General features: G+C 46.7%; 1 protein-coding gene across 5 annotated transcripts in view; it reads left to right on the forward strand.

Annotated features, from left to right (window-relative positions):
* atp2a3 (ATPase sarcoplasmic/endoplasmic reticulum Ca2+ transporting 3) overlaps positions 1–13,567 on the forward strand; it is a 63,411-nt gene that overhangs the window by 46,268 nt on the left and 3,576 nt on the right. For 3 of the 5 annotated variants that reach the window (XM_034293135.1, XM_034293136.1, XM_034293134.1), the window contains exons 11-22: positions 2,192–2,280; positions 3,016–3,118; positions 6,744–6,875; positions 8,908–9,027; positions 9,124–9,342; positions 9,616–9,951; positions 10,339–10,559; positions 10,693–10,895; positions 11,118–11,203; positions 11,962–12,095; positions 12,443–12,560; positions 13,196–13,313. In XM_034293135.1, coding sequence (XP_034149026.1) covers positions 2,192–2,280; positions 3,016–3,118; positions 6,744–6,875; positions 8,908–9,027; positions 9,124–9,342; positions 9,616–9,951; positions 10,339–10,559; positions 10,693–10,895; positions 11,118–11,203; positions 11,962–12,095; positions 12,443–12,560; positions 13,196–13,313 — 1,879 coding nt within the window. Of the gene's footprint in view, positions 1–2,191; positions 2,281–3,015; positions 3,119–6,743; positions 6,876–8,907; positions 9,028–9,123; positions 9,343–9,615; positions 9,952–10,338; positions 10,560–10,692; positions 10,896–11,117; positions 11,204–11,961; positions 12,096–12,442; positions 12,561–13,195; positions 13,314–13,479; positions 13,512–13,567 lie in introns of all 5 variants that reach the window. The other 2 variants (XM_034293138.1, XM_034293137.1) reach the window with 1 other exon arrangement.

Genomic DNA, 13,567 nt, shown 5'->3' on the forward strand with positions numbered 1-13,567 from the left:
CTGTCTGTGCCATGTGGTTCCGAAAAAAAAAAAAAAAAAGATTTATTTCCCGGTCATGTGCTGCTCTCCCAGCCGTACGGGGTTATCCCAGGGCACGTCACTTGGGGGAGGGAATCCCCACAGTGACATCACACGGTTGCACTTCCTCCGCACACAGCAGTGCCCGCAATAGGAGTCCGCCACGGGCAGTAACCATTGGTTCGTGTGAGTCATCCGGTCGCCTGTTTCCATGGAGAGTGAATTTCAGCCAGTGACAGAATAGTGTGGCGACAGACGTCACCAAAAATAGAAAAATGTCAGCTGGTTAAAATAAGCTTCTACTGGTGCCCCTGTTTCTCTGTAGATTTGTGGAGAATATTTTAATGTATCTTTCTGCCTTTTTTATTCAAGACCCAACCTGCCAAAACAGGCTCCTGGTTCTATGAGTGGTTCAGGCGGGTGCAACCCAAGGCTACATGCATTCAAACATACTGACAGACTTACAATAGATTTTTCGGGGAACATTTTCTGCCCATCTTGTTTCAGTCGGATGATTTTCAGGTCATCCACTGGGCTCCACGATCACCGACCCGGGATTAGTTGAAAGTGACCAAGCAGAACCGGACCCCTGTTCAGTCCTGTGGCACAGGGTTTGTCCTTAGCCACTGAACGGCTGAACTCACCAGACCCCGGCATGTGAATCCGGCAGAGGCGGAGCGGTCCATATCATGATCGTCCATATCACCATTCATTTTTGCTGATGGGGATGTTTTGTTTCCATTAGTGGAAAACTTTTGCATGAATGGTAAAGAAAAAAAACATTGCATTATAACCTTTGCTTCGACTGCATCACACAGATACAACCAAATTGGAACAAGCTGTAATGGGGGAAGCCATCAAAGCTCACAGTCCGCCCATTTGGGTTTGGTTGGTTAGTTTTAATCCTAAACATTCCCGAATTGGACATGCCTTTAGGCACCGTTCACACAGGCAGCCCAATTCTGATCTGTATTCCACTAATTGGTCTTTGGACCAGTCTGACCCATTTGTATCTGATCTTTTTCGGAGTTGATCTTGTTAATTTTGTCCACTGACGGTGAAAGCAGACATTGTTTGTCAGTGAAGTTCCCGGGCAGAGGAGGGCTGTTGTTTTTTGTGCTGCCCATTGAGAGGGGTGTTGTTTCTGATGCTAAGCAATCTGTGCATCTAGCCTGGCATAGTACTAGATATTGATCATAGTCCGGTCCTAAAGTACACTGGCTTGCTGAATGACTGGCAGGTAAGCTGTTTGCCTGGCTGGTTTACTGTTTGGTTGTCTGATTGGTTGGCAACATTATAGGTAATGGACTGAGGCTGGGTAATGGTCCCCGAGTAGGTAATTGTTTGTGGCTGAGGTCTGGGTAGAGGACCTCTGTATTATTCTCCATTCGTCCTTCCCCCAATCCTGACCATTCTCCCTGTCCCTGCTGCTGGGAAGTCTTCCCATACCATGACACTCCTGCCACCATGCCTCACCGTTGGGATGGTATTAGCCAGGTGATGGGCAGTATTGTGTTTTCATATGACATAATGCTTGGCATTTAGGCCTAAAGGTTTGATTTTGGTCTCATTTAACCAAAGATTTTTTTCCTCCTGCTCAGAGTCCTTCAGACGGCATGTCATATACTTTTTACTCAAGAGTGACTTCCGTCTAGCCACTCAATCATATAGGTCTGATAGATTGAGTAATGCTCGGTCTTCACTTCGGTAAGACATTTTATATGACTTGGGATTCAATTTGAGGATAGAATTATGGTTCGAGTTAGAAATAGGTTTAGGATAAAGTTTAGACATTAGGGGTTAGGTTTAGACATACAGGTAGACACATTGAGCTTTGGGTTAGGGGTAATGTATTTTTTAAATTGTGCTAAATGGGAGAGTCTTTAATATTAAACCCAACGTGTGTGTGTATGTGCGCATGTGTATGAGCGTGTATGTGGTGTGTATCTGTTAGTGAGTGTGGGAGTGAGTGTGTTTGCCTCTGTTGGTGGTCGCTGGTGGGGGCCTTCACCTCTCCCATGGCCTTGCAGGCTCCCATCGCTGCTGGCCCTGCACTGATCCCTGGGAAACCCTGGACCTTGAAATGACATCATAGAGATAATAACTGTATATTCACTGCTGCTGGTCTGCATTGCCCTGCTCTGAATTAACGCTCTCTCTGCTCTTTCTCCAGATGTTTGTGGTGGACAAGGTGGAGGACTCCAGCTGTGCCCTGCATGAGTTCTCTATAACAGGTTCAACCTATGCCCCAGAAGGACAAGTGTGAGTGGCCAATCTAACCTCCTTCTAGTGCTAATTACCTGGGATTCCTGGTTACATGTTGTAGTTTATGTTGGACTATACTGTCGCAGTGGGAAAGGTGTGTATATACACACACACTGTGTTTAAGAGTCTGAACCATCTAGGGCCCTGAGGAAAGTAACAGCACTCCGTTGCGTTAACAATCCTCAGGTACAGACCTATTCCTATTCCAGACTGAGACCTATTCCTATTCCAGACTGAGGCCTATTCCAGACTGAGGCTTATTCCAGATCTAATGGCCCATATGATTGCCTCCTTGACCTGCTACATTCATCTCTGCTTACAGCTTTTGTCATTACAATACTGGACTGGTCACCCCTCTGAGCCTGGGTCCTCTCTAGGTTCCTTCCTAAAATTCGGCCTTCTTAGGGAGTTTTTCCTAGCCACTGAAATCCAACACTACTGTTGTTTGCTCCTTGGGGTTTAAGGCCGGGTGTCTCTGTAAAGCACTTTGTGACAACTGCTGTTGTAAAAAGGGCTTTATAAATACATTTGATTGATTGATTGAATACAATGCAGCTTTGTGCCACATCACAATCATTTAGCACTATAACCTAACCACTCCAACAGAACTTGCCATCATTAATGCAGTAAAGGTCAGCTTCTGTTCGGGACACTTTGGCGGTGTCCTCAGGGAGTTGAGGTTCTTTCTGAATCGTCCAGTTGATATGTGGGGTAATGACATCGTCTTCCCAGGTTGAAAGACGACCGGGTGGTGCAGTGTGCCGATTATGATGGACTGCTGGAGCTGGCCACTGTCTGTTCCATGTGCAATGACTCTTCACTGGACTACAATGAGGTCAGTACACACACACCTGCCTGATTGATGAGCTTGTGATTAAGGGATTCTTGTCATACTGCGCTGTCCAACGCTCTCCTTTGTTTTCCTCGGTGGTGAAAAGCCTTTGTACAGACAGACACAGACACGCAGTCAATTTAGTAATTCTTTGAGGACCAAAAAAAAAACCAAAAAAGAGAGAAACCTTTAAACAAATCTTGACCCCAACCTAACTTTGACACCACCTCTAACCCCTGGGCGTAATGCCAATTATAACCCTAAACTTAATCCCACATCAAAAGAAAAAGATGAATTAAGATACAAAAGTTTTAATCAGGCACATTCCCTGCTATTACAACTTTTGCCAAACAAGTACACAACAAAGTTGGAGACATGGCTTTGCTTATGTTGCTGGCTTCCTTTAGGTAGGTCTGTCTGATGCCATCATTAATGTGGCATTGGACTACCTGTGTGATAAACAAATGAGTGGGGAGTTATGTAAAGCTGGCTCATCTCTTAGAGGAGGCTTTGTGCCAGTGAAATGGCCTTCCCGATGTCTTCATGGACTTAGGTATACAAACTGGTTATTATTCTGCTCTGAATCCATGAGTCATGACCAAGACAGACTGCACAGACCGACAGACCCACACACACAGACCGACAGACCCACACACACAGAACAGGCAGACCCACACACACAGAACAGGCAGACCCACACACACAGAACGGGCATACCGATGGACACTGACACACACGGACACACACGGACACACACAAACACAAGCCTTCTACAGTAGCTGTTCTAATTTTTCACTGGTAGGTTTATACTGTGGCACTAGTATCTTGATTTGCCTCCTCACCTTTGTCATCACCATGGTGTCTTGGTAACCATGGTGTCTTGGTAACCATGGTGTCTTGGTAACCATGGTGTCTTGGTAACCATGGTGTCTTGGTAACCATGGTGTGTTTAAAGCGAAGCCAAGGACACAGCAGTCAAACTGCAAACTGTTCAAAAGAAACTGACACCCAGAAGAGATTCCTTGTATAACTGTAGACAAAACTGTGGTGTCCCAACATTTAAACAATGGAGGCATGAAGAAGAGGATATAGGTTAGGGTCTAGAACAGTGGTGTGGAGAGGCAGGTTGGTGTAAGCAAAACAGTGGGGGACAGTGAGACCCTGTGGTTGATTTCTAACAAAAGCTACATCATGAAGACAGACCCTGTGCATCACTGTGTTGGCTGCTTCATGCTATGGGGATGCTTTTCTGCGTACAGGCCTGGAATGCTTATGAAGATAGAAGGCAGATGAATCTTGACAGTTACCCCAAGCATACGGCCAAAGCCAAGCTGGGGTGGCTTAAAAACAAAACCTGCGATGTCCTAGAGTGGCCCAATCAAAACCTGGACCGTAATCCAATTGATATGTACTAAGCGTTGACCTGAAGGTACTGTTCACCAAAGGTCAACATACAACTTGACGGTGCTTGAGCAATTTTGCAAAGAAGAATGGGCAACAATTGCTGTGTCCAGTGGAAAGCAGGCAGAGGCAAATCCATATAGACTCATTGCTGAAATTACTGCCAAAGGTACCTTTGTCAAATATTGACTTAAGGGGGTTGAATGCTTATGAAATTAGTTATTTTCTGTTTTGTATTTGTAATTAATTTAGAAAAACATTTAGTAGATAATATTTTTCTCCTTCGACGTTATGGACTTTCCGTATTAATGTGTTTTGATTTCATGCCGTAACACATACTAAAATGTGGGAAAGTATTCTTGTAAGTATACATGACTTGCAGGTTTTAAACTTGGAATTTTTTGTGTTATAAGTTACAGGACATACAGTGCCTACAGACAATCATCATACCTCTTTGAAATAGTCACTTTGTTTGTCTTACAACCTGAAATCAAAACCCTTTTATTTATTTTTATTACAATTCAGGTAATGTAAAAAGGCAACAGTTCTAACTAGAACTAGAATAACAGAGTTGAAAAGGTGATCAGTCCCATGATTTAATACTTCGTAGAGCCACCTTTTGCTTTAATTACTGACATCAGTCTATTTGGATTTGTATCTATTAGCTTTGAACACCTAGATTGGGGAATGTTTGTCCATTCTTCCTTGTTCGAGTTCATTCAAATTGCGTGGTAAGCGGCGATTGACTGCTGTCTTCAAGTCCATCCACAGATTTTCAATTGGATTTAGGTCAGGGCATGTACTTGGCCACACAAGGACATTCACCTTCCTATCCTTAAGCCATTGCGTAGTTGTTTTGGCGGTGTGTTTAGGGCCGTTGTCGTGCTTCTTCAGTTGGTGTATATGGTGTGTTTTGGGTGGTGTGCTGTGTTTGGTTGTCGCCAAACATAACTCTTGCAGTTCAGTCCAACAAGTTAAAACTTTGTCTCCTTTTCATGTTTTTTTGTAAAGTGCAAACGAGACTCCATTTGGTCCGTTTTCAGAAGAGGCTTCTTTCTTGCCACCCTGCCATACAGGCCAGCTTTGTGTAAAGCTCTTGAGATTGTTGCAACATGTACAGACTGACCAATCTCAGCCATAAGGACTTGTAAGTCCTTCAAAGTTGCTGTTGGCCTTTTGGTAGCTTCCCTGATCAATATCCTCCTGGTTCGGTCGTCCAGTTTGGAGGGACAGCCCGATCTAGGCAAGGTGTTGGTGGTGCCATACGCTTTCCACTCCTTAATAATGCTCTGAATGGTACTCAGAGGGATAGTTAGAGCCTTTGAAATCTTGTTTTATCCTTCTCCTGCCTTTCTACAACTTTGTCCCGGATCCCATTTGAAAGCCCCTTTCCAACCACGGTGTGTTCTCTGCGTTGCCATGCACTACTGGTAATGGAATCATCATGGAACAGCCGGTTTTATTATGAAGTCCTCAAAACCACTACAGTTGATGTCTGGTGGGGGGCAATTACTGTAGCATGGTGTGTGGTCTGGGAAGGGACTGTTTGTACCTGAAAAGTTTTCTAATGGTTACTTTAAGGGGCTGATCACTTATCTATACCAGGTATTTTAAATGATCTTTTGACTCTGATGTTGAGTGTTATTCTGTATTAATACAAATAATCGAAAAAGTTCGATTTAATTTATTTTAATTTCCAAGGTGTAATGTTATAAAAGGTAAGTATTTTGACAGGGTATGAAGATTTTCTATAGGCACTGTAAATTTATAAAAAATATGCAAATAGATATTAGAATCACATGGGAGAATGAAGAGAGAAATAATGCTTATGTTTACAGTGCAGTTTTTGCTTCCCTTGTAAGCTTTTATTTATTTTTTTCTTCCCTGGTAAGCTTTTATCTTGCTGCTGTATTATTGCACATAGCAGTAATTTTCCTAACTGATATGGGAGTTGATAAATATGTTTATGTATATATATGTACGTAGTAATAGTATAGTTATAGTATATATGTATGTGGTCATAATTTTGCCAGTAGGTTATGAAGTGCAGCTCAGTTTCCACATAATTTTGTCTGCAGCGTTCACATTCCAACAATGGGAGCCAGGTCTACAAATGGCGGCACTCTCAATAGTACTGTCTTTCTCTCACCCTTTCTCAACAGTCTCTCCCAGCAATCTCTCATTTGTATTTTAGTGTTTATTTCTCTTCTGACTTTCCCTCTCCCAGGCCAAAGGAGTATACGAGAAGGTGGGCGAGGCGACGGAGACGGCCCTCACTACACTGGTAGAGAAGATGAACGTATTCAAGACTGACGTGTCAGGCCTCAGCAAGGTGGAGCGGGCCGGAGCCTGCAACTCAGTGAGTAACCAAGTAGAACTGCTGGGATACCGTACACCAATACTATCCAAGCATGACATGTTTGTGAATGGCAAAGTGCCTACTCATTTATTCACCGGATTTAATGATGTCCCTTTTATGTTGGGGTGTGTGGTTAAAGATTACCTCAGCATCTAGTTTCTCGCACAGAATGGTATATTTTTGGGGGCGTCAGATGGCCGAGCGGTTAGGGGCCAGTGGGCCATTGTCTGAGTAGTTGCCAGTTTATTTCCCTCGCCCAAAACGTTACCCGTTGTGGTCTTGACCAAAGGGACTTAAATGTTATATGATATTTGAGAGGGTAATTTCATAAAACAAGAATCAAATTGGTCCATCAGGATTAACAAATAGATTGTTAAATGGCTGGCCAGCACTGGTTGTGTGAGAACGGTCTGATTGGCTGGACAACAGAGAGCGCTCTAGTAGAAGAATGTATGAGAACAGTTTGATTGGCTGGACACCAGGGGGGTGCTCTGTTAGAAACTTTACATAAAAAACTGACCGTACTGCCCTGTGCCGAATGCCCATTGATGGGTCTGTGCTTTCATCTGTGTGAATGAAGGCTTTCCTCCTCTGGCTGTGACTGAGAAGTGCACTTCTTCTCTCTTTGTGAATGACCAACGACAATCTGACAGGAAGTCCTACGAGAGAGACAACTCCCTTTGCTCTAGTCAATGACCAGTGGTTCCAGTTTTTCCGCTGAACCCCAAATTCCATTTAAATCCCCAACAGACCCACGATGAAAGAAAAAAAAAAATAACATGTCACTGACACCAGCCTTGTCCTCGGAGGGTTGAGATGATAATATTTAGACAAGCCGGTGGGATTATGGAGAGGTTAGCTAAACTTTCCAGCCCTCTGTTAAGGCTTGTAATAGAAAAAAAAATGACGTTGTTTCCTTCTAATGCACTAGTGGACAGTAAAGGATTGTTTCGGGAGGGAGGGAGAAATGATGGGATGGAGGAAGGAACAGAGGGAGGGAGGGGGAGAGCAGAATATTGTTGGACAGAAAGCTGAGGTGGGAGTAAGACAACGGGTCAGAGGGAATGAGGTTCTGATGTGTGATGGGAAGACCGTGAACACCAGGTTGCCCATTTCCGGAACCATTCAGTAAATACCCTGGTTTCCCAGAAATACTTGTAGGAGGATCCCAGATTTCCTGCTTATTTCCTCCTAGTTCTGGGAATCCTTGAACCGGTATTTAGGGGAAACCATTGGAATAGTGCAGCCATTCCTGACTGATCTCTTTGACTTGGAGCTGGCGTGACGTCTGCCAGCCCATGATCAGATGCCCCGTCGGTCTACTTCCTCATGGGTTGACCAAACCTGTCCTGAGGGCCAAAACTTTCCATTGTCATCCTCTCCTTTCAATCAGAATTGGGACACCAGGTGAGAAACATAAAGTAGCAGCTAGAAACTAAAACTGAAAGAGTTTCAGACCTCAAACACTGGAAAAACCTGACCATGGGCAGTACAAGTCATCCCAAGAACTGGAGACGCTTCTGATTACCATGGTTTGTTTGTTATTCTGTATTCATGTCAGTATTTTATTAAGGGTTTTATTTGGCAGTTTGTGATGGTGGGACCGCAATGTTGTGCGCATGTAGGTTGAGTTACTCCCACTTAGTGGTAGCAGGCTCCTGGGTGATATCCATCCTACTGCTCTGTACCCCTGGTTTGGCCCAGGACCTGACGTAGAAAAGAGCTCCTGCCTGGTCAACATCCATTCTGGCTCATCATAAACAAACCCGCCTGACCGTGTCCGCCTGCTGTTTGATGCCAACGGGCAGAGCCCATACTGGCTAGTCGCGCCTCATCCATCTGGGATGTCTTCACTAGAAACCAAACCGGAGCAAGCGGAACCAAGCCAGGAGAGCCCTAGAAAATGGCCCTTTAAATTGTCATCCTTTGACGTGCCCCGTAACCTTTTTCTATCTCTCTCATACCTTTTGTCTTTCTAGTTCTTTCTATGTTTCTCACTCTGTCCGTCTCTCCTGTGCTTGTGTCCTTCCAGGTGATCAAACAGCTAATGAGTAAAGAGTTCACCCTGGAGTTCTCTCGCGACCGCAAATCCATGTCTGTGTACTGTACCCCCACCAGCAAAACAGGCTCTGGAAGCAAGATGTTCGTCAAGGTAAACGCATGCACCACAAATCCACAGATCTCTGCTCCAGGCCAACGCAGCCTGTTGGTTCAATTCCTGACCCCTCAACCCCCCCCCCTTCGGCAGGGTGCCCCGGAGAGTGTGATGGAGCGCTGCCAGTACCTGCGCGTGGGCACGGGAAAGGTGCCCCTGACCCTTCCCCTGCGGGAGCAGCTGACGGCCACCATCCGGGACTGGGGTACGGGCCGGGACACGCTGCGGTGCCTGGGGATGGCCACCCGGGACACGCCCCCGAAACCAGAGGACATGGACCTGGAGAACTCCGCCAAATTTGCGGATTACGAGGTCAGTCCGAGACGGGCGCGAGGCGCTGTTGGAATGTCACAGTGCAGGGGGAACGATGTTTCATAGTTCATCGCTGATGGTTGATTCTGTTGCTGTTGGGTGACATCGTCCGCTTGGAAAGAAACTAGAACGATCGTTGTGTATGAAAAAGACCTGACACCTGCTCCTACGTTGACGCTACCGTGGCTGGATTGGATGGCCCCACTTTCCACTGTCCCTGCTGCTCACCCTCTCATTACTCTTTCTCCTCTCACTTCCTTCATTGCCCGCCAGACCGGTCTAACGTTCGTTGGCTGCGTGGGCATGCTGGACCCGCCCAGGAAGGAGGTGATTGGCTCCATCAAGCTTTGCGCCGAGGCGGGCATCCGTGTCATCATGATCACCGGGGACAACAAGTGCACGGCCGTGGCCATCTGCCGCCGCATCGGGATCTTCCGGGAGGATGAGGACGTGGCGGGAAAGGCCTACACGGGCCGGGAGTTTGACGACCTGCCCCTAGAGGCCCAGAGGGACGCTGTGAAGCGGGCGCGGTGCTTTGCCCGCGTGGAGCCTGCACACAAGTCCAAGATCGTGGGCTTCCTGCAGTCCTTCGATGAGATCACTGCCATGGTGAGCCGATGGTGGACACACAGCTATGACACCGTGGTCTCTCGTGGCTGTGGTCTGCCTCATTTCAGTATTATCCAGACTAGATCCAGATTAATAGCCATCTCATTTTGTTATAATCAAGACTACATCTAGATTAACATTGACTTAATAGTGCTATAATCCCAACTAGGTTAATATTAACCGTATTTCACTATATTTCTGGCTTGATCTAGATTGAAATTGACCTTATTTAATGGTGCTGTCAGATTTAACTCTGAGTATAACTCGCTAATCTATTTTGATTGGACGTGACGATTCAAAATTCAAGGATCGCCATTTCTCTTCCGATGTATGTACACCATCCTACTAAATATGTAAATATGAACATGCTCCTCGTTTCCCCCACAGACCGGTGACGGCGTGAACGACGCGCCGGCCCTGAAGAAGGCGGAGATCGGCATCGCCATGGGATCAGGCACGGCGGTGGCCAAGTCGGCCTCGGAGATGGTCCTGTCCGACGACAACTTCTCCACCATCGTGGCGGCCGTGGAGGAGGGCCGGGCCATCTACAACAACATGAAGCAGTTCATCCGCTACCTCATCTCCTCCAACGTGGGGGAGGTCGTCTGGTAAGGGGGGAGTTACACGCTGTACACACACACACACACACACACACACACACTTCTCCCGTTGACTTGTCTAACCGGTTAAAGAAATGACATCTCTTTCTGTATTTCCATTGTGTATGTTCTCCGCTTGAAGCATCTTCCTGACGGCCATCTTGGGTCTACCTGAGGCTCTTATCCCAGTCCAGTTGCTCTGGGTCAACCTGGTGACAGACGGCCTCCCCGCGACCGCCCTAGGCTTCAATCCTCCAGACCTGGACATCATGGACAAGCCCCCCCGCAATCCCAAAGAGCCCCTGATCTCTGGATGGCTGTTTTTCAGATACCTGGCCATTGGAGGTGAGATACTGGAAATGCATAATAATAGGAGTTCTACCAATGGTAGATTTCCCATACTCTTGTTTTCTTTGTCATGTAAACTTGCGAGCCATAACTTAAGCTTTTTGCTAGTTTAAGACTCGTTTGACTTCTATTCCTCACACTGTCTGTCTCTCTGTTGTCTGTCTCTCTGTTGTCTGTCTGTCTGTTGTCTGTCTGTCTGTTGTCTGTCTGTCGTTGAAGGTTATGTGGGCCTGGGCACGGTGGGTGCAGCCACCTGGTGGTACCTGTTTGACGATGCAGGACCTCAGGTGTCCTTCTACCAGCTGGTGAGTGGAAACACCATTAAAGACTTAATTAGGGCTGTGATTGTTAGACACAATTTAGAAGGCAACAAACTGAAGCAGGATTGGACTGGCTGAACATATCCATTTGTTAGGAAATCTTTATGACCCTGGGTTGCCCCATATCGTTGCTGCCCCTAGAAACAAGTGACTGACCTTTGTCGCACAGCACTGACCTTTGTCGCACAGCACTGACCTTTGTCGCACAGCACTGACCTTTGTCGCACAGCACTGACCTTTGTCGCACAGCACTGACCTTTGTCGCACAGCACTGACCTTTGTCGCACAGGACATTTGCCTGTCCTAGCGTTTACTTCTGCTTAGCTGTTTGCCTTTATTCAGAGAAAATATAGCATTTATTGGAAGGGAATAAGATGTGGTCTGACGGAAGGAAGGAGAAATGTCTGAGGACTGAAGAACGGAGCAATAGTGTTCCCTGCAGCTGTGCTGTGTCAAATCTGATGTGGCAGCAAACGTAAGATTCTCTGTGAGTTGTCTCATTCTGTGGGCGCCAAAGCACCGTGCTCTGAGTATTCTGATCATTGACTCAGGTCCAGTCGGCCAGGGTCATATGCAGTTCTCTAACTTTGTGTCTAAGGAGGGCATTTCAATACTCCGATGGTCAATGTGGGGACAGTTGTAAGTTGAACAGTGCAGCCTGTTCTACCGTGCTGTCCTGTCAGTGTTTCCCCGTAAGTGTTTCCCCGTCAGTCCCGCTCACCTTTGACCCCCCCCCCCCACAGAGGCACTTCATGCAGTGCACCGAAGATAACCCCATGTTCCAGGGCGTCGACTGCGAGGTGTTTGAGTCACGCTATCCCACCACTATGGCGCTCTCTGTGCTGGTCACCATAGAGATGTTCAACTCCCTGAACAGGTCAGTGGGGGGCTCTGTCCTGCTTGGAGGGCAACAGGGCCTATGTGATTATACTTGTTAGATTGGAGCTGTACGACAGGCCCAGCATATCACCACCGGCCCTGACGCAGCGTCTTAAAAAGGCTGCTGTTCAAACGCTTTACAGAGCGGACGACCTCGCCACTGTTTTCCGGAAACACCTGAGGAATTGGGCGGGGGAAATCCACCCCACTTTATAATTAATTACCATGTTTTTCTACCCTTATTTTCTATGTGTAAGTTGTGTTCTGATTGACAGATTTATCGATTGTTTGAGATTGCATTGTTAGTGTGTTTTGTTCTCATGTGTCCTCTCCTCCAATCCCCAGTCTGTCTGAGAACCAGTCCCTGATCAGAATGCCTCCGTGGGTTAATTTCTGGCTCCTGGGAGCCATTATACTCTCCCTGTCTCTGCACTTCCTCATCCTCTACGTGGAGCCCCTGCCTGTGAGTTTATGCTGTCTGTGCCCCCTCTGTCTGTCTGTGCCCCCTCTGTCTGTCTGTGCCCCCTCTGTCTGTCTGTGTCCCCCTCTGTCTGTCTGTCTGTGTCCCCCTCTGTCTGTCTGTCTGTGTCCCCCTCTGTCTGTCTGTCTGTGTCCCCCTCTGTCTGTCTGTCTGTGCCCCCCTCTGTCTGTCTGTCTGTCTGTCTGTGCCCCCCTCTGTCTGTCTGTCTGTCTGTCTGTCTGTGCCCCCCTCTGTCTGTCTGTCTGTGCCCCCCTCTGTCTGTCTGTCTGTCTGTGCCCCCCTCTGTCTGTCTGTCTGTGCCCCCCTCTGTCTGTCTGTCTGTCTGTGCCCCCTGTTTAATGTGTTGGGATAGTTCCTTAATGAAATTAATTTCCTGGACTTTATTTTGAGAGACCCGATATCCATCTGAAGCTGCTGAGCAGTTAGTCACACTGCCAACAAACCAACTAGATTGTCTGTAGAGCGTCTACTGTTGTCATTTGGCTCCTTCTCAAAATGTTACCAAGTCAAAAATAAAACAGGATTTCAGTATTTCGCGGGCCTGTTTTAGTGCACATGCTGCCATTTACTGACCTCCGGCTGATTGGTCTCTTTCTTACTCTCCATCTGTCCTTCAGCTGATCTTCCAGGTGACTCCTCTAAACTGGTACCAGTGGATCGTGGTCCTGAAGATCTCCATCCCGGTCATCCTATTGGATGAGGCTCTCAAGTACCTGTCCCGCAACCACCTAGACGGTACGACTCATGACTGTTTACGGTCAGCTTGTGACTCTCTGTTTGGAGTTTCCCAATTATTTGGTGAGACAGTGTGGTTGAGACTTTGCCGTTTCGTGTAAGGCCTGCTGGAGAAACCTGAAGTGACACTTCTTCTTTTTCTCTTCCTGCATTCCCTTCTCTTCAGCCTAAACTCTCTCTCCTCTCATTCTGTGAAAGGTACTCTCTCCCTTTTATACTTTTTAGTCTTCGTTTAACCTGTCCTCTCCTCTATT

The sequence above is a fragment of the Esox lucius genome, chromosome 7 (assembly GCF_011004845.1).
Source record: "Esox lucius isolate fEsoLuc1 chromosome 7, fEsoLuc1.pri, whole genome shotgun sequence".
NCBI lineage: Eukaryota > Metazoa > Chordata > Actinopteri > Esociformes > Esocidae > Esox > Esox lucius.